The sequence below is a fragment of the Tripterygium wilfordii genome, chromosome 17 (genome assembly GCF_013401445.1).
Source record: "Tripterygium wilfordii isolate XIE 37 chromosome 17, ASM1340144v1, whole genome shotgun sequence".
Taxonomy (NCBI): Eukaryota; Viridiplantae; Streptophyta; class Magnoliopsida; order Celastrales; family Celastraceae; genus Tripterygium; species Tripterygium wilfordii.
Window position 1 is genome coordinate 995,049 of NC_052248.1, and position 18,004 is coordinate 1,013,052.

An 18,004-nucleotide genomic window follows, 5' to 3' on the forward strand; every position below is an offset into this window, starting at 1 on the left:
CAATGGTTTAGTGTGTTGGCATTAATTTATTGGGGGCACACAGGTTATGCCGTTCGAAAGAACAAGCGGTATTGTATTGAAAAGTTGGGGTGATAAAATTTTATCAGATTTAATGATGAAATTTGTTCAATTCGAATTAAATTAAATTTGAACATTAATTCGAAAACTGAATCCAAATAAAAAGAATTTATCTAGTTAAAAATCGAATCCTTAAACACATAAGATCCAAACATATAAATATTTCATAAACACGTCATGCTGTGTCACAAAAACAACGGTAAAAAGCCGACAATGCAATTTGGGTTGGCAAATTTGACTTGTATAATCCATTTTGGATAAGATTTGGCCGAGAGTGGAGCCAAAAATGGGCCGGACTTCGAGCCTTTGGGTTATAATCAGGTTCTCCAAGCTACAGATTACGGACCCAAAACTCACTGTCGTGGACCCGTGGTGCCATTCTGGGACATCAAAATTCCACACGTGGCACTCTGTTGCACTTTAATCATATTATAGTTTGAAGTGGAGGGAGCGTATTAACAAACCACTCACAGCCGAGCAGGGAGACTCGGAGAAATCCACTGGTTTTTGGTGGGGACAATTTAAATGAGGTGTATTCAGATTTAAATGAATTTTCAATGGGTTTTTTAATAATGGGGGTGAATGGGAAACGTGGAATGTAAATAGTCTCCATCTGGTTTTTCATGTTCTCTGAATTTTCTAATCCAGACGACGTCGCATTCAGCAGTTCAAACACGTAACTCTCTTTCCTTTTCCCTTCTACAGTACCTTCCGCCGATAAATAGTTGTTAAGCTTCTCTCTTTTTCCAAACAATTCACGCACAAACACACTCTCGATCAATCATTAGCCTCGTTTTCGCTCCTGATCACCTGCATTCTCGGAGAAAATTGAAATTCCTCTCACTGTAAGCACACTGAGAAACGGTTGGTTCGATCATGGCAAGTGCTAAGCTCACTCGAATCCCGAGCATCAGAGAGCGCGTGGAGGATACTCTCTCAGCTCACCGCAACGAACTTGTTGCTCTCCTTTCCAGGTTCTCCGTTTCTGTTTTTATCCTTCTCTGTTAATTTTTTTCTTAGTTCTGTTTGGTTTCTGAGAAAATTTTGGAAACGTGATAAGAAAAGAACAAAAAAGAACGCGGAATCTCGTGATTGCTGCTCTAACAAAGTGTGTTGTGAGGATCACGGGTTCCTTGTTTGTTTCCCGTGTTTCCTCTTCAGGTTTCTTATGTATGCGTAGTGATATTTTGTTCGATTTGAAGGTACGTCGCGCAGGGGAAAGGGATTCTGCAGCCGCATAACTTGATTGATGAGCTTGAAAAAGTCATCGGCGACGACGATCAAGCAAGGGTGAAGCTCAGCGACGGTCCCTTCGGCGAAGTTCTGAAGGCCGCACAGGTGAGTTTTCCTCTCCGTTCTAGAATTTTTCCAGTCGAGTAATTTCGCTCTGTTCTCTAGGATAAGGCGGTGGGACATTTTTGTTCAATTATTTACGTAAGCGGATTAAATTACTATATATATTGACGTTTTTTTTATATATTAGAAATTTTCTTATTACTTTGTTTAGTAAGATTAACAAAATTATATTGGAGTGCAAGACTCCAAATACGACCTTTGTAGCTGTGACTAATTCTCGATGACTCCTGCATGGTTAAGTAGGCCATTAGCCTGAACTTGGAGGTTATTTTCTGTTTGAATAATGATCACGTCTCAGTTGTGGAATAAATGGGATGGAATGTCGTTTGAGATTATGTAATGTGGAATTTTTTTGTTACGTTGATTAATAAGTATGGTTGGTAGCAAACTAATTTACTATGACCAGGTTTGCTTCACGTGTATTAGAAACCAGTTTACTGAAACCGATTGACAATTAAGATGAGCAGAAATTTTTTTCTTCTCTGTTCAAAAAGAGTTACTTCTTGTTGCTCAAGAAGAAGTGAAGAACAAATAGAAAGTGTAAGTTATTATTTAAATCACATATAGAGTTCAAATTGTTATTATTTAAAACATGTTGTTCTGTCTGTGCAGTGAAGACTTGCATGTTATCTGCTTCTATTTATGCTCATTTTGTGGTTGGTCGTTTCCTACAAGTTGGATTTTACAGAATATTTCCTTTGCAATAGGAAGCCATAGTTTTGCCACCATTTGTGGCTATAGCAGTTCGTCCGAGGCCTGGCGTTTGGGAATATGTCCGTGTTAATGTTTTTGAGCTTAGCGTGGAGCAATTGAGTGTTTCAGAATATCTACGTTTCAAAGAAGAACTTGTTGATGGACAGTAAGTAATTCTCTGTTCCTTTATTAACTTCAAGTACAATCATCCAGTTATTGATTGGCATACTTATTCTATTTTTGTTTCCATGTATTTGTTAGGAACAATGACCACTTCGTGCTTGAACTTGATTTTGAGCCATTCAACGCTTCCTTCCCCCGCCCCACCCGGTCTTCGTCCATTGGCAATGGTGTTCAGTTCCTCAACCGTCACCTTTCTTCAATTATGTTTCGTAACAAGGATTGCTTGGAGCCATTACTTGATTTCCTTCGAGCACACAAGTACAAGGGACATGTAAGTTTTCCTTGCAATGACTCCCTGTAACTTGTTACTGATCTTTGCTTGTAATAATGGAAAGTCATTCACGTATCGTTTCGTATTATAATATTTCCGTACATTGCCAATTATTAACATTGGTAAGTTTTTGAGTTCTTTAAAGGTGAATACTACATAAATTATTTTCCTAGTAGGAGGTTTCATAATGTTGATTGATTAAATGATTATTCCTAGGCATTGATGTTGAATGATCGCATTCATAGTATATCAAGACTTCAGTCCGCTCTTGTTAAGGCAGAAGACTCTCTCTCAAAGCTTCCTTCTGATGCACCTTACTCGGAGTTTGAATATGCGTAAGATTCAAGACAAATTTTTAAGTCCACATTTTCTCTTTCTTGTGTCATGAACATTATTTTTGGGATTAATTATAAACTACTTTTTTCAGCGCCTAACTTATTCTGCCACTCATTGTTACTTGAGTGCAGGTTGCAAGGTTTGGGTTTTGAGAGGGGTTGGGGGGATACTGCTGCACGGGTATTGGAGATGATGCATCTTCTGTCGGATATCCTTCAGGCTCCAGATCCATCTTCGTTAGAGACATTCCTTGGGAGAGTTCCAATGGTGTTTAATGTCGTCATTTTGTCTCCTCATGGATACTTTGGTCAAGCCAATGTTTTAGGCTTGCCTGACACTGGGGGGCAGGTACTTGTTAGATGACTCTTGTTTACTGTTGCTATATTTTTATTGCTTTAATTTACTGACTGATTTCAAAGGTAGATTTGTGAATTGTGACGCTAATCAGTTGTTGTTCTATGAATAGGTTTTTCCTCGAATTTTTATGTGCTATGGAGAAAAACCTATCAATTCTGACTTATGGAATGTTTTTAAGACTCTCCTTTTTAGTGCAGGTTGTTTACATACTTGACCAAGTACGTGCATTGGAAAAGGAGATGCTTCTCAGAATCAAGAACCAAGGGCTGGATTTGATGCCTAGAATTCTTATTGTAAGTTGATACTCATAGTTGATTTGAGAAGAATTATATTGTTTTGTTTTTTATTTATGGGCCCATTCAAGTGATTCTGATACATTTTCTCTTCCAATTCTTCAAGGTGACCAGGCTAATACCTGATGCAAAAGGGACTACGTGCAACCAGCGGCTAGAAAGAGTCAGCGGAACCGAGCACGCTCATATTTTACGAGTTCCTTTTAGGTCAGAGAAAGGGATTCTACGTCAATGGATATCTAGGTTTGATGTATGGCCATACTTGGAGACATTTGCTGAGGTTTGTAGAAGTAATTTTTTTCTTCTTCTTCATCTAATATTACTTTATTAGCCAATGCTTTAACCAGCATCTACTTCTCATTTCCATAGAACTTTATTTAGACATTGTCGTTAATAAGTTTTAAATCTCTGCTTCATCTCGAAAATATTTTACCTTTTGTGAATCACAAATAAAACAATGTTCTTCACGCTAGTCTTTGCACACATATACATGGTTTTGAAACTGCTTATTCTATGTAATTGTTTTTTTTTTGGGTTGGGGTTTTGGAGTTGATGGCTTGCTACAATTCAAGTTTGCAAGTTATCTTGGGGTTGGCTGGTATTGGTGGGTTATCTTTAGGGGTGGGGGTAAGGGGGAGGGAGTGACATTTGTTCTTCCACTTCTGTCTGCTAGAATGCATTCTTCTACATTTTGATAAGCAGTTAATTATCTGAATTGATGTGAAGAAAAATGAATTGTTTAACCACCATTTTAAATTTAGCGTGTAGTTACCTAATGAAGCTTATTGAAATCATAGCGATTGATGACCACCTCAAAAATGCCGCTTTGCTAAATGGGTTGGCCAACCCCAGAATTTCACCCAAAAAAAATTATGACCGACCGACTCCATCAATACATGTCGCTAAAAAATGCTGCCAGGATAGGATTAGGAGGAATTCTGTACTAGTGTTAAGTTACAATGATCATCATTATAATGCTCAATGATCATCATTATAATGCTTCAATCTGTCCATGTCTGCCTCATCACATTGCCACCATTGCTTGCACTTTTATTTGTCTATTTGTTGTTGCACTGCAAACACAAGCTATAACCGATTTTCCCCTCCATCTTCTATCACTTTCATAATCTCTATATATATCTAATATTTGCAAGCTTCTAACTATCTTCCTCTATGAACTTCCTACTTAATGTATGATCAGGATGTTGCAAGTGAAATTGCTGCAGAGTTGCAGGGGATTCCAGATTTTATAATTGGGAACTACAGTGATGGGAACCTTGTTGCATCAATGTTGGCTTATAAGACGGGAGTTACACAGGTGAATTTATTATTTTCTGGTATTGCAGTCATATTTTTGGTTGTAGTAATTATATATTGATAATGATTGCTAAATTTTTTTTTATCAAATTCTGGTGTCTGCAGTGTACTATTGCTCATGCATTGGAGAAAACAAAATATCCAGATTCAGACATTTATTGGAAAAAGTTCGATGAGAAATATCATTTCTCATGCCAATTTACTGCTGACCTAATAGCTATGAATAATGCAGATTTTATCATCACTAGTACATATCAAGAGATTGCAGGAACGTAAGTCTTTCCTTTTGCTGTCATGCCCTAATTTATATGGTTTGGTAGCCTGTCTCTTTTGTTTGTTGTCTATGCAATCACATATCATGACAATACTATGTCTATTACCTCTAAGAAATCTATTTTTCTTAATTTCTCTGACTGTTTGCCAAATTGTCAGCACCTGAAGTTATATATAAAAAATGTAGTGTAACTAATCGCTAAGAGATCCCCAAAAAAAAACTTAATGTTCTTCCTTACATATGGTATTGGATTAATCTTTTACAAAGCAGGCTAAGCAGCAATTTTGTTTTATTAAATGCTCTACTTTTGATGAAAGGAGAAGCAGAGATGCCCAATTTAGGTTGAAGACCGAGATTTTACATCATCAAAATTCTTATCTATTTCTGATGCTCTGGATTCAACATTTTAGAGTACAACATGTTCAATTTTTGGGGGGGGGGGGGGGGGGGGGGGGGGGGGGGGGGGTGATAGATCCTTGCAAATTCTTCAACATTGAAGTTGAGGGTTCGAATGTCATGCACCCCAGAAATGTTTTAGATCCGAGTTTTAAGAAAGTGGTGAATTAAACGAGACAGATAAGAACAGGTGAAGGCTTACAACCAGACTACCAGAGGTTGGGGAAAGAGGTCACTTGAATGGGCTAGAACTCTTTTTATGGATGCCTATAATGAGCCTTTATTCTTGATTTTGTTTTAACTATGCTTTGTTTGTGCATTCTACTTTGCACAGAAGAGTTCCTTATCTGTACTCAACCAAATATGATTAGACACATCGGGTAAGAAATGTTTGACACAGCTTGACCTAGTCTAGTTTTTGGGCAAACTGCTTATGTGGATTTTCTGATTGTGTCAAACTTTCAAAATTTTATATCTAGCAATAATGGAAATCTAACATTATACCATGATAGTTGCTACGATTTGTTTGGTATACTCATCCCTATTGCTACTGCTGTCAGCAGATGTAATTTTACAGCTGGTAGTTGTAGTTTTTTTGGGGTCATTCATACCAACTTAATTTGCTAGTAGTTGTGGTCATTCATACCAACTTAGTCTGCCTGTATCTGATATTATTTTATACAATAGCATATTCCCTGGATTAGGCATAAATTTGGAAGTTGAAGAAGGCAAAATTGCTTTTCTAACTAAATAATTTTGCAAGAGTTATTTTAGAGAGGTAGTCGGCATGCTCTTTTTTTTTTTAAATCTCTCTTTTTCTTTCTTTTCTTTTCAGGAAGAACACTGTTGGTCAGTACGAGAGCCACACTGCTTTTACTCTTCCTGGGTTGTATCGAGTTGTTCACGGCATTGATGTTTTTGATCCAAAGTTCAATATTGTCTCTCCTGGGGCAGACATGTCCATCTATTTTCCTTACTATGAAAAACAAAAGAGACTTACGGCTTTACATGGTTCAATAGAAAAGATGCTATTCGATCCTGAGCAGACTGATGAGTACATGTTAGTCACTTCTCTGCTCCATATGTTTTCTTACATTACCTGCACTGAAATTATTAGTATCATAAAATCCAGCTCATGCTACTCTCTTGTTAGCGGAACACCCATTCGCCTTAGTTGGGAGATTCTTTTAAGAACAACATGAACACGTGTAATGTGATAATTATTATGATTCGTTTTTTATCTGTGTCAATGCAGTGGGGTGTTGAGTGATCGAACGAAGCCTTTAATTTTTTCAATGGCAAGATTGGACAGGGTGAAAAACATTTCAGGTCTGGTTGAGTTGTATGGTAAGAATACCAAATTAAGGGAACTGGTAAACCTCGTTGTGGTAGCTGGTTACATTGATGTTAGCAAGTCCAGAGACAGAGAAGAAATCGAAGAAATCGAAAAGATGCATGACCTTATGAAAAAGTACAACTTAAATGGACAATTTCGTTGGATAGAAGCCCAAACAAATCGAGCACGTAATGGTGAACTTTACCGCTACATAGCCGATACTAGAGGTGCTTTTGTGCAGGTATTTGGTGCTCTACTCAAGTTGAATCGTTCGCTATTCTTCAGGCACATCAATGGACTTAAACTCCTTTCTCTCATTGCAGCCTGCTTTTTATGAAGCTTTTGGACTTACAGTTGTGGAAGCAATGACTTGTGGCCTTCCAACATTTGCTACTTGCCATGGTGGTCCAGCAGAGATTATCGAGCATGGTGTATCAGGATTTCATATCGATCCATATCACCCTGATCAGGCTGCCACACTTATGGCAGACTTCTTTGAGAAGGTCAAGGAGGATCCTGGCCACTGGAAAAAAATATCCGATGCTGGGCTTCAGAGGATTTATGAAAGGTTTGTTTTTGCTCTGTGGAAATTATTTTACTTGATAGCTATTACATGTTATTTTGTGCTCACTTGGAACAAATAAATCATAGGTATACATGGAAGATTTATTCTGAAAGGCTAATGACACTAGCTGGGGTATATGGTTTCTGGAAGTATGTTTCTAAGCTCGAGAGGCTTGAGACAAGAAGATATCTTGAGATGTTTTACATTCTCAAGTTCCGTGATCTGGTGAGTGTAACTAATATCTTTCTGACAAGGTCCCTAGATTCAATGTTATCTATGTTCCTGTTAGAATACATTAGTATACTGGTTTTGTTGCAGGCCAAAACTGTTCCATTGGCAATCGATGATAAACAATGAGTCCTGGAGCTGAAGCAACCATGTACTTCTTGATCAAGGAAGCTGCAGCACAACCCAGATAAGGTAATACATAAATAAACTTACACGCATGTATGTGGTAGTGTTTTTTTTTTTTTTATTTTATGTTGTATGCCTGTAGATTTATGTGTTGGGAGTTATGTCAAAGACCAATCTGTGGGTCTTACTCATGAAACTTCTCTCTATCTTTGTGTAAAAATAATCTTCTCTCGCTTAGGTGAAGAGATTCATTTATCTAGACCTCCCTTTGTGTTTGTACGGAGTTTCTTTTTCTGCGTTCTTTTTCACTTCCTTGACATATTAAAATGTGTCTTGCATTGGTGAAGACAATATTTAAAATGGACCAGCATTAGATGATGAACAATTGAACACAAATGACAAGACTAGGGTTTCTGTCCTCGATTCCTTTCCCGACTCTAGAATGTGAAATTTTGGATTTAGTTACTAGTAACAGCACAGGGACCCTTAAGTTGTGTAAATTGTCTATGCCATAGTGTATTGAGGGAAGAGAGAAAAAAATTAAAAATTGTTTCTGGCAGGTAAACATCTTTAGTTCTGACAACATTGTGAAATCAGCTTTTTGACCGTGACCGTGACCGTGACCGGGTGCTCCAACAGGTATCATCACGTTCTTAACAAATATACTTTCCTTGTCTCCTTTCCTTCCGGGGTCCCCACTTTCAACGGTCAAATATTCTTAGTCTAGACATGGTAGAAAATCAAAATATACACTAAAAACTTATTTTTAATCGGATTATTCCTCCCCGGCTCTTTCATAGTTTAATCTTTAGGTCCCAAGAACGGTAATTCCTTGTTTGGGAATGCTGTGAGGTGTGGTGGTGCTGTGAATTATAAAACTGTGGTGCTGTGAGGTGAGTTGGAACGTACAAAACTGTTTGACGCATCACTTTTAAAACTGTGGTGCGGTGTTTTGAGATGCGTTTGACGTATCTTTAGATGACTAATAATATTAATATAAAATCACTTAAGGTTTACATTGTACATTAATTTAAAATAAAATAATTTACCTAAGTTGATTACGTAGGACAATTCAACATATATTGTAAACATTTGAGAGTACTGAGAGGTAAAAAGCTGTGGTGCTGTGAGGTGAGTTGGAACACAAAAGCTGTTTGATGTATCATAAAAAAAAACTATGATGCTATGAGGTATGTTGCAATTGAACACAGTTGCAATACACTGTCAAACTCATACAATATCTTTCTATGGTGGCGTTAGGGGTCCCAATCCCTTCGTTTTTCCATGTAATTAACCCAAATCCAAAAGAAAGATTAGAGAAGGAGAGAGAAGCTGGAAGTTAAAACCCTAGTAGACAAATTCCAAGTTCCAACACAAGCTATAGCTAAAAAGAAGCAAGCAGCGGCTTCCCGTTTACAATAGACACACCGTTCTTGGCACAACACTTGTTTTCACACCATAAGGCGAACTGTCAACTTTTAATAACGATGCGTATAAAGAAGAAACGAACTAACCTACGGGCTACCTGTCTCTATTCCTTGACCCATGTGCTTCCCCGTTTGGGGCTCGAGCCCTTTGGCATTTACCCCGCGAGGAAGTGCAGTTCCAGAGAAATATTACATTTTAAAACAAACAAAAAAAAGATAATTCAAAAACACCTAAACCGACGAACTTGGAGAATATAGATATGGTTTAAAGTTGTCCAAATGAGTGAGCCAAGTAAGCCAGTGACCCCACAAGTGGTGAATTAATATAAGTGGCCGGCTCGGATTGCTCGTAATCTGACCGTTGATCTGGGAACCTGTCATTCTTGTCTGGACCACCAACAATGGCTCCCACAAGAATGTTTGGATTAGGAGATTGCGAGTTCATAAAGTTGAAACCTGCAGAGCACTGGATCTTGGCTGGGTGTGCAGCAATGGACGGTAGAGATGAGCCTCTGTGGTGTATCCTTTTTGGGTATCTTGGACCATATCCTACCATATAGGACATCTTCAAGGGATTGTCCCCTAGCAAGTAATCCACCTGATATATATATACTTGAGACCGTTAATAAACAAATGACAACAGAAACATGAAACCATTCAACCCCAATACTAAGGTAAAAGTTTTGAACTTGATTTTGTTGGTACCTGTTTCTTGGCAATGGCTCTTAGCCTCTTTGGAGTGACAGTGGTTCCACCACAGTTAACAACCATGTGTGCAGAGGTCAAATACTTAGCATAGGTTAGGAGGAGAAATGATGTGGATGTCACATATTGCATGTTACTGTCATTCATCTTGAACAGAAGTCCCCCTGTTTTCACACAGCCAAATCAAAACAAAACTAGCCGTTACTGAAGTTTCACATTTGTAGAGAGAGAGAGAGAGAGAGAGAGAGAGAGAGCGAGAGAGAGATTTGTGAGGGGACCTGGGGTATATTGTGCTGAAGAGGAAGGGGCCCCTGGAATGATAGAGCAGATAAAGTTATCTGAATGGCCCTTGTAATCATGGAGAGATTTCAACTTTTGAACCAGGAATGCCTGCAAATTTATCAAAGTAAGCTACTTTACAGACTTAGATCAGAGATGGGAACATAACACTGAAACTGAAAGTAATTAGACCTTAGAAAGAAGAATCCTTGCTCCAACATGCTTGTTATCCCACCCAAAGGTGTTATCAAACTCAGAAGCTCCGAGGGTCTGCCCATTAACTTGAATGTAGTTGAGATAAGTTGGGTTCTTGGTGGCTTTATGCAGCCAAGCAGCACCCCACAACAGTTCATCATCATACCCAGAATAAGAGCAATAGAAGGGGCAAACAACTCTCTTCAACCCATTACTGTAGGGTCCTCTGTACTTGTCAGCAAATTGGAAAACCTAACAAATTTAAAAGATTAGTAAGTATGAACCCAGATTAAGAGTAGAATATCCTGTTACCATGAAATCTTTAGTTCAAGGTAGTACCCTCATAGCTCTTCTGGCTAAAAGCTTTGAGTAATTAGGATCACTTCTTCTAAAGACCAGAGAAGCAGCTGCAAGAGCAGCAGCTGTTTCAGCTGCCACGTCCGAACCGGGTGTGTTCCTATCTATCTTGAACACACTCCTTGGAGTATCCATGTCTTCTGGTCTTTCCCAACAAGCATGATCCTTGTTAGCATCACCAACCTACATTACAAAGGAATCAAGATTGCTTAGAATGTGTGCAATGCTAGAGAGTTTAATGGGTTAAAATGATGCAGAACAGAGATAGACTACCCAACCTGAACATAAATGGTGTCTGGATGTGCAGTAGCTTTGAGAAGGTAATCAGTCCCCCAACGAATGGCTTCTTTAGCATTCTGCAATTCACCCTTCATTAACCCACCAAACTCAATCACACTCCATGAAAGCATGGTTGTGGTGAAAGCCATGGGAAACCCAAACTTGACATTGTCCCCCGCATCATAGTACCCACCAACCAAATCCACCTGCATTTCCATTTAACACCCAAAGTCAGCAAACCCAGAAGGAAAAACAGCATGATAAGTAGTAATGAGAGAAAAACAGAGTGAGTAAATGTGTTTACATGCATAGCTGAGCCATCTGAGAGACCAGAGTTTCTCCTCCAAGTGATCCTCTGGTTAGGAGGAAGCTTTCCTGACCTCTGACCTTCAAAGAAGAGAATAGATTTGGTGAGTGCATCTCTGTAGTTGTGTTTGGCAAAGCGGCGGTGGCGATGAAATGGGGTCTTGTGGTCTTGGGTTGGGAAGCCATTGCAGAGCAGCACAGAAGCAGCAAAGAAACAGAGAAGAATTTGAAGGGTAAGAGAGGCAACAGAGAGAGCCATCTTTTGGCTGCCAAACCCAAAACAACCCAATGAAACCTAACCACCCCTGCTTACTGCAAAGCCACTGTGGAGTGTGGAGTACTGAGGCCTCAGTTTCCCTGTATTTATAAAGCAAAAGCTGCTTGCTGCCAGCATTAACGTCCTGCTTCGGTATTGTAATAATTTAGTCAAATCCTTCAATAGAATATAGATCATTAAATTAATGTCACTTAATCCTTTGTGGGATGTTTTTCTGCTGTCGTCTTAGTTTGACCATACATGCCCCTCCGAACCTGTGTAATGTCAATTCAGTTTCCTTTTACCCCAAACTTAGGGCATACAGGGACATTAATGACCAAAACAGAGGCTACTCGCATGTGACGTCTTAATTACATTTTCTATGGCCAATTGGCCATTAAAGCCAAGAGGATGTTTTACAACCAAGGATACTTGTGCAAAACTATTACGAGTTCGGAGTTGAGACTCTACCATTTCCGTCAATAATCTTAATTATCTCAATTGTTGAGCACACAAATTCATTTAGATTATGTGCATTCAACTCAATAGTTAGAAGAACAACTGAAATACCAACTATTAGGATCTCTATTAACTGAAATACCAATGGTTACAAGCATGATCATCTTTTATCTTTTTTTTTTGTGTTCTGATCAGATAACACAAAAATGGGTATTTGTTTGAACAAGTATAGTACAATAAAGGCCCATGCAAATGGATTATACCACTCTTGTTAATGTATGGGGAAGCCGATCTGAGAATCCTGAATGGATCCAAACCAACTTTTGTTAAAGATCCTGCAATGCACGTAAAACCAAAGTATAGCCTCCAATCTCCATCCTTTCTAATGCATGCAGTACCATAAGTTGCTCCCTCCATCCACTCTTCACTGCCACAGAGTCTTTATTTTCTTTTAATTTCTTAATGCCAAAAAGGTCTCCATCGATGTTCATGTCCTTTCTATTCAATTTAACGGTATAAATGATCCGTATTGTGTTACTATTTAACATCGAAACTCACTCAATTGAGGTTAGAAGTCCAAGCTTAAACACATCACTAAATATTGTTCATTCTGGATTATGAGTCCATACAAATTTGTTCTCATGAATCATCTCCGTTTTACTTAGGCATTAAAAACGCGTTTGTTATGTGAGAGATGTTTGACTTCTACTTATGTATCACTCCGTCATGAGATGTCAATCCAATGACGGATGATAATTCTTCCAATTACAATTGAGGCCTAATTCTCATTATGAGAGATCGATGACGATTTAATCCACGTATTCAAAGCTTCAAAACCAATGAGACAATAAAAAAAAAAGGGGGGGATTTCAATGTCCATTTAGCGAGAGTGCTCCAATTTCCATGATGAAAAATCATTGGATATGCTCAAATTATATTATCTTTTATGCTAATAATTAGAGGAACTCGATCATTACAAATTACGAATAGGCTATTAATATGTACATATCTTCAATAAGTAGAGAAAATATTTATGCCTAAGTTGACATGGGGCATCCCTTCCCCTACTCCCCACTAACCTAGAGAAGAAAAAAAAAATATGGGACATAATAATTAGTGTTTTCGACATGTGCCAAAGGCCCAAAGCTTTCTTTTTTTCCCTCCCTGGGGTTCTTTGGTAATAATTGTATTGTAATATGCCCTACAGCATCATTTACCTCCGGCCAACATTCTTCCCTTAATATCATATTTAATGAATATATTTATGAAAGAATCTATATATATATATATATATATAGAGAGAGAGAGAGGGAGAGAGAGAGTCATGAGAATGAAAAGCTGCAACAACAAGATGGCAAGGACATAAACTATGAATTATTGAAAGTAATACTGGTACATAAATCAGAGTTAGGATAAAGAGACGTTTTCAAAAAATGGTAGAAAGTCAGAAACTAAAGAAGACACAAAGATGGAACTTTTTTTTTTTTTGTGAAGGAAAGGGATGGCCCCAGATTTGACTATAATGCCTTAGTCATTTGGACTGGCCTGTGCATTATGCATACATGCATGTGCTTTCTCTGATACCCTCCCTCCTCTCCCACATGCATTAATGTTCTTCTTCAATGAATGTGTAAACATAGAGATCCATTCATATCATCTTCAAATAATGCAGCCGGAAAACGACCCATCTTAATTTCTTATATATTCTACTTTTCTAGGTCAGTTTTATTGTTCAATATTATGTGACGCTTATGAGAACTTTGGAATTGCAATTCCTATAAGATGGATCAGTGTTATGAATATTTTTAGCTAGGTTTTGTCAAGATTTATAATTTCACATCGAATTTGCATAACCCATTCGAATGACATATAAATAAAGTCTTGCATCTCTCACATTGAGAACAAATCCGTGGCAATTCATAATCCAAAAGGGAGAATATTCAGTAATGTGATTTAGGAAGAAGAAGAAGGAAGGAAAAAAGAAAAAAAAAAGGTTTGCAGAGAGAGAAGGCATGTGATAGGGGGAAGTCTAATCATTACACCTCTTCTGCATGTCTCAAGTCTCAACTATCAAGTCTTTCATCTGATTTCATCACTCATTCTCTTGGTCACGTGATCCCGTGATTTCCGCTTTCTTTGCAGGAATGGGTAAGGTCCCCATGTGGCCATGTGGGCCTTCTAGGCTTTAGGGCGTTTCGGACCTTAATAGTGGTTAACGACAAGATTCTCTTAATTGGGCTAAAACTTTAATAGGCTAAGCCCATTAGGAGCAGGCTGGATAAGCTTCATGCTTCACTAATCACTAGCATTCCTTGGGTCTCCAATAAGAAATAAGCTAAAAATTTAATAGCATAGGCCCATTAGAAGCAGGTCCACATAACTTCATTGCTTCACGACTTCACGAGCGTTCTTTGGGCCTCAAAAAAAAAACCCGTATATAGGATTATCAGGTATAAGGAAATCCCATTTTAAAACTCTGTACACGTCTCTGGACTCTGGACATATAGATCCCCATGTTTTCTTTTGTGAACCTCCAAAGCCACTTCCCAAGAGATCCTTGTTAGGCCCTATTGAAGTAGGGGTGATAAAATTTTGTACGATCCGAATAATCGAATTTGTCAAATCCGAATTAAAGCAAGTTTTGACATAAGTTATATGTCTAAAACTCGGATCTAACACAAAAATTTTGTCCGGTTTTAAAACGGATCTGGGTCCAAGTACATAAATTTTGTCCAGTTTACTTGTCCAAACCCTAATTCGTATTAAGTTATTGTCCGGGTTTAATCAATTAAAATCTGGATTATTTCACTTCTCTCCATATTCCGCAAGAGAAATCTTCTTTAGATGGCTTCAAGTCTCTCTACTCACCGAAGCTGGAATGGGGAAAGGAGACAGGTGATATACTGGGAGATTTAGCAAGAGAACTCGACTGGTGGAGGGGAAAGTGCTAACTCAGGCGAGGACATCTGCCACCATATTTGAACTGTTGTTATTCAGTCTTATTGAGATTAACTTTAAGACCTGTAACAGCCTCAAAACATAGGAGAAGAAGCCTAAGATTAAGGACTTGATTAGTACTTAGGTTAAGGATTTGATTCATATCAAGGACCCATAACACCGACTGGTGTCAATTCACCCATACCCCAATATATTGCAACCATTGCAATTGCTCTTAGCCCGTGAACAGCAGTACCAACTTGCTAGACCAAAATAACCAGCAAACCTTTATCTCCCAAAGCATGCAGTAACATCAAAATTACAAATAGAGCAGCATTGCATTTATACGAGAAAAATATAAGCACTGAAGTTGACACAAGTATCAAGGCATACCTTATAGGACACATAAGGGATATTCGTGATGGCCCCTCAATGATGTCATTTTCTAAAATACAAAGAGAATTAGAGCAAAAGATTAATCATAAATTCAAGATATAGTTAACAAGAAATGTAGGTATATATTGCAAAACAGTATACATCATCAACTATTAGAAACAGAGAATCAATAGATCAAAAAATTTTCCTTCAACTTCTGGCTGTACCTGAATCGGTCATAGGAGTTCCAGACAGAACATAATCCTCAAGCACAGGAGCTTCAGGCAATGATGAGTTGCTCATGAAGGCAAGAACTATGATAAAATGACCTTTGGAAAGAACATTGTGTCAGAGCAGGACAAAGAAAACAAGGATGATCATGTATTGGAACTATGTTCAAGCATACCGTTGAACTGGCCCACTGCTTGAAGAAGGTTAGTTCCATATTGAAGCATTCCGGTAACATATACTCTGCAAAGGGAATCAAGTCAAGTTATTTTACATAACAACATACAATAAACATATACTCCGCAAAGGGCATCAATACAATCAAACATATATTCCACAAAGGGCATTTCACATTAAACAATCTACGAAATTAATTGCATATCTTCCATCTAAGAGAAGGAAATTTACATTGATTTTGTGATACTTCACTCTATCACCAAAGAAAAGAACAACAATTATTTAATATATTGTCATAAAATTTATCTAAAATCGATAAACAAAGCCTACTCCATACAGCTAAAAAGAGAGGATAACTTGTTTTTATCCTCCATTTATAACCAAAAAGTAAGCGGTAAAAGAGAGTAAAATCAAGCAGAAGAACCATTTTCAAATCTATTAAAGCAACTTTTAAAAACCAACACTTCTACTCTTCTGATATAACTTTTCATTAGCAGGGAGAAAAATTCCTGTCCTATAAAAGAACACAAAAAAACACTAAGAGGCTTGCATATACCACGTTACTGATTTATACGACTAACCAAAACATTGCTGCATTCTACATATACCATTATACTAAGGAGATTTTGCATTACCAGCACATAATCGTCAGCTCACAAAAAGAGCTCACCAGGTGGAATACTCATAATATTATTTCAAAGTTTTCCATCTATCAGTCTCTCTCCAGAGAATTTTATCACCAGTCAATTGTTCATGCAAAAACGCCCAAAGTAAGAAACAACATAAAAAGGTTAAATAAGTTACCAAAATAAGTCCACTTCTTCTATCGCGATCAGAAAGAGTAAGCTATTACTAATAATAGGTTATTAGCGGACCTTCACTTCTCATTTCATGGAAATCCCTTTGGCTTTACCTAGGGCTGGTTTAGCCAGAGGTGCTAGAGAACTGGACCATCCTGATTAACCATATACAAAGCACAATCTCCTATTCTCAGTTCATAAAATTCACTACAACGCTTCTGAAAAAGATCAAAACAACTGTTTCTAGTTTAAGGTTACCTGTCCCAAAAAAATGCAAAGAAATGCTACAGGTATTTTTCTATCGGAACCCTCCCAAACCGTCCCCCAACCATCGGATACTCTCCTCCAAAGCGTAACCTAAATATATGGATAGAACCCTCTGACGAAGTGGAGTTACAGTTGTAACCCCTAAACATCTCGCTATTGACAAATTTTTCGGAGACCTGGTAGCGAAGACACTTAAAACCTATTTGGTGTCTAAAAATAGAAAGAAAATCGGGTTTTTCCAAATAAATATGAATTCACAATACACATATAGCGTATGGATGTACCTAGCGAACGAGAGGCAGAGATTTTAGAACCTTCTTGGCACTGCTCTGACTACCAGACTGCAAGATCCAGACAAACCGCTCGGCCACGGCATCAAATCTGAACGAGTTCCTCAACGAGAACGTCTTTTGCTGCCACAGTGCCGTCACCGCCGCATTCCCCGCAGCAGGAGGCGATATCGTTGCTCCGGCCATTCCCTTCCTATACACTCAGTGTGGATCAAAAAGTACTCAGCAAAGAAAAACTCGTTTCAGAGTTTCATTCTATTTCGGGGTTTCACGCGGCATTCTTGTGATGGTGTTTGGCGGTCACTTTGAATCACGCACTTTATAGAACCAGAGTTTTAGCAATAAGAATTTTTAATGAAAGTAATTATCAAATCTTAATTTTATTAACAAAGTTGAGAAATGGGCTGGTCTAAAAGGTTCCCTAAGGCCTAGCAGCTTAAAGCCCAATGGCCCAATTTAGTGGGCTCAGCTACAATACTTTTGTGCGAACGGCTACCAACTGACCCAATTAATTGGGCCCAAATACTAGTCCAGTGCTCTCGCAATATCAAGAAAAAACAGTTTTAAAGCGAATGGATTTGCGGCCAGAACATCTAGTCCATAACCCTCTGATCAAAATCGACATGGGATAATGCTTGAGACACCCAAAATTTGACTTCCAAAAATCTTCCAAATCTATGTGACATTAAAATAACCATTGATTAAAAACACACATGTAGGACCCACTTCACATTAAATGGGGGTCTTTTGGGGTCACTTTTTGGGGTTTTAGCATTGTCCATCAACGTGAATCTCATTTTTACAGCAGAACATTTCGTAGAATTGGAAATAATAAATGACCGAAAATGATAAACATTC

At 38.1% G+C, this 18,004-nt stretch overlaps 3 protein-coding genes across 5 annotated transcripts; 1 reads left to right on the forward strand and 2 right to left on the reverse strand.

Moving 5' to 3' along the window:
* The first annotated feature begins 773 nt into the window (after positions 1–773).
* Positions 774–8,088, forward strand: LOC119982744 (sucrose synthase 2). Its single transcript, XM_038826271.1, has 15 exons — positions 774–1,052; positions 1,281–1,416; positions 2,142–2,293; positions 2,389–2,581; positions 2,798–2,916; positions 3,049–3,265; positions 3,472–3,567; positions 3,674–3,847; positions 4,769–4,885; positions 4,990–5,156; positions 6,390–6,614; positions 6,810–7,131; positions 7,214–7,458; positions 7,542–7,680; positions 7,774–8,088. Exons 1-15 carry the CDS (start codon positions 955–957, stop codon positions 7,810–7,812), a joined length of 2,439 nt encoding a protein of 812 aa, XP_038682199.1. The 5' UTR covers positions 774–954; the 3' UTR covers positions 7,813–8,088.
* Positions 8,089–9,142: 1,054 nt separating this feature from the next.
* Positions 9,143–11,783, reverse strand: LOC119982745 (endoglucanase 17). The gene is made up of 7 exons (XM_038826272.1): positions 11,356–11,783; positions 11,051–11,257; positions 10,755–10,955; positions 10,413–10,667; positions 10,220–10,331; positions 9,942–10,105; positions 9,143–9,834 (listed from the first exon to the last, which is right to left on the reverse strand). The coding sequence occupies exons 1-7, from the start codon at positions 11,614–11,616 to the stop codon at positions 9,502–9,504; spliced, it is 1,533 nt and encodes a 510-aa protein (XP_038682200.1). The 5' UTR covers positions 11,617–11,783; the 3' UTR covers positions 9,143–9,501.
* Positions 11,784–12,976: 1,193 nt separating this feature from the next.
* On the reverse strand, positions 12,977–17,470 carry LOC119982748 (E4 SUMO-protein ligase PIAL2-like). 3 transcript variants are annotated; one of them, XM_038826275.1, is made up of 4 exons: positions 17,171–17,470; positions 15,791–15,855; positions 15,612–15,713; positions 12,977–15,454 (listed from the first exon to the last, which is right to left on the reverse strand). In XM_038826275.1, the coding sequence occupies exons 1-4, from the start codon at positions 17,230–17,232 to the stop codon at positions 15,273–15,275; spliced, it is 411 nt and encodes a 136-aa protein (XP_038682203.1). In that variant the 5' UTR covers positions 17,233–17,470; the 3' UTR covers positions 12,977–15,272. The 3 variants fall into 3 exon arrangements, with proteins under 3 accessions (XP_038682203.1, XP_038682204.1, XP_038682205.1); XM_038826276.1 differs by having other exon boundaries at positions 17,141–17,470; XM_038826277.1 differs by lacking the exon at positions 17,171–17,470 and adding an exon at positions 16,425–17,108.
* Between the last annotated feature and the right edge of the window lie 534 nt (positions 17,471–18,004).

What these genes read in the sequence shown, in the direction of transcription:
- LOC119982744 (XM_038826271.1), top strand. Translation starts at nt 955, where the DNA reads ATGGCAAGTGCTAAGCTCACTCGAATCCCGAGCATCAGAGAGCGCGTG. An exon ending in TGCCTGACACTGGGGGGCAG is followed by an intron (nt 3,266 to 3,471) that starts GTACTTGTTAGA and finishes TTTTTAGTGCAG; the next exon opens with GTTGTTTACATACTTGACCA. An exon ending in TTCTCAAGTTCCGTGATCTG is followed by an intron (nt 7,681 to 7,773) that starts GTGAGTGTAACT and finishes GTTTTGTTGCAG; the next exon opens with GCCAAAACTGTTCCATTGGC.
- LOC119982745 (XM_038826272.1), bottom strand. Translation starts at nt 11,616, where the DNA reads ATGGCTCTCTCTGTTGCCTCTCTTACCCTTCAAATTCTTCTCTGTTTC. An exon ending in CAGACACCATTTATGTTCAG is followed by an intron (nt 10,956 to 11,050) that starts GTTGGGTAGTCT and finishes TTTGTAATGTAG; the next exon opens with GTTGGTGATGCTAACAAGGA. An exon ending in TTCAGCACAATATACCCCAG is followed by an intron (nt 10,106 to 10,219) that starts GTCCCCTCACAA and finishes GTGTGAAAACAG; the next exon opens with GGGGACTTCTGTTCAAGATG.
- LOC119982748 (XM_038826275.1), bottom strand. Translation starts at nt 17,232, where the DNA reads ATGCCGTGGCCGAGCGGTTTGTCTGGATCTTGCAGTCTGGTAGTCAGA. An exon ending in GTCAGAGCAGTGCCAAGAAG is followed by an intron (nt 15,856 to 17,170) that starts GTTCTAAAATCT and finishes TTCCCTTTGCAG; the next exon opens with AGTATATGTTACCGGAATGC. An exon ending in AACTCCTATGACCGATTCAG is followed by an intron (nt 15,455 to 15,611) that starts GTACAGCCAGAA and finishes TTTGTATTTTAG; the next exon opens with AAAATGACATCATTGAGGGG.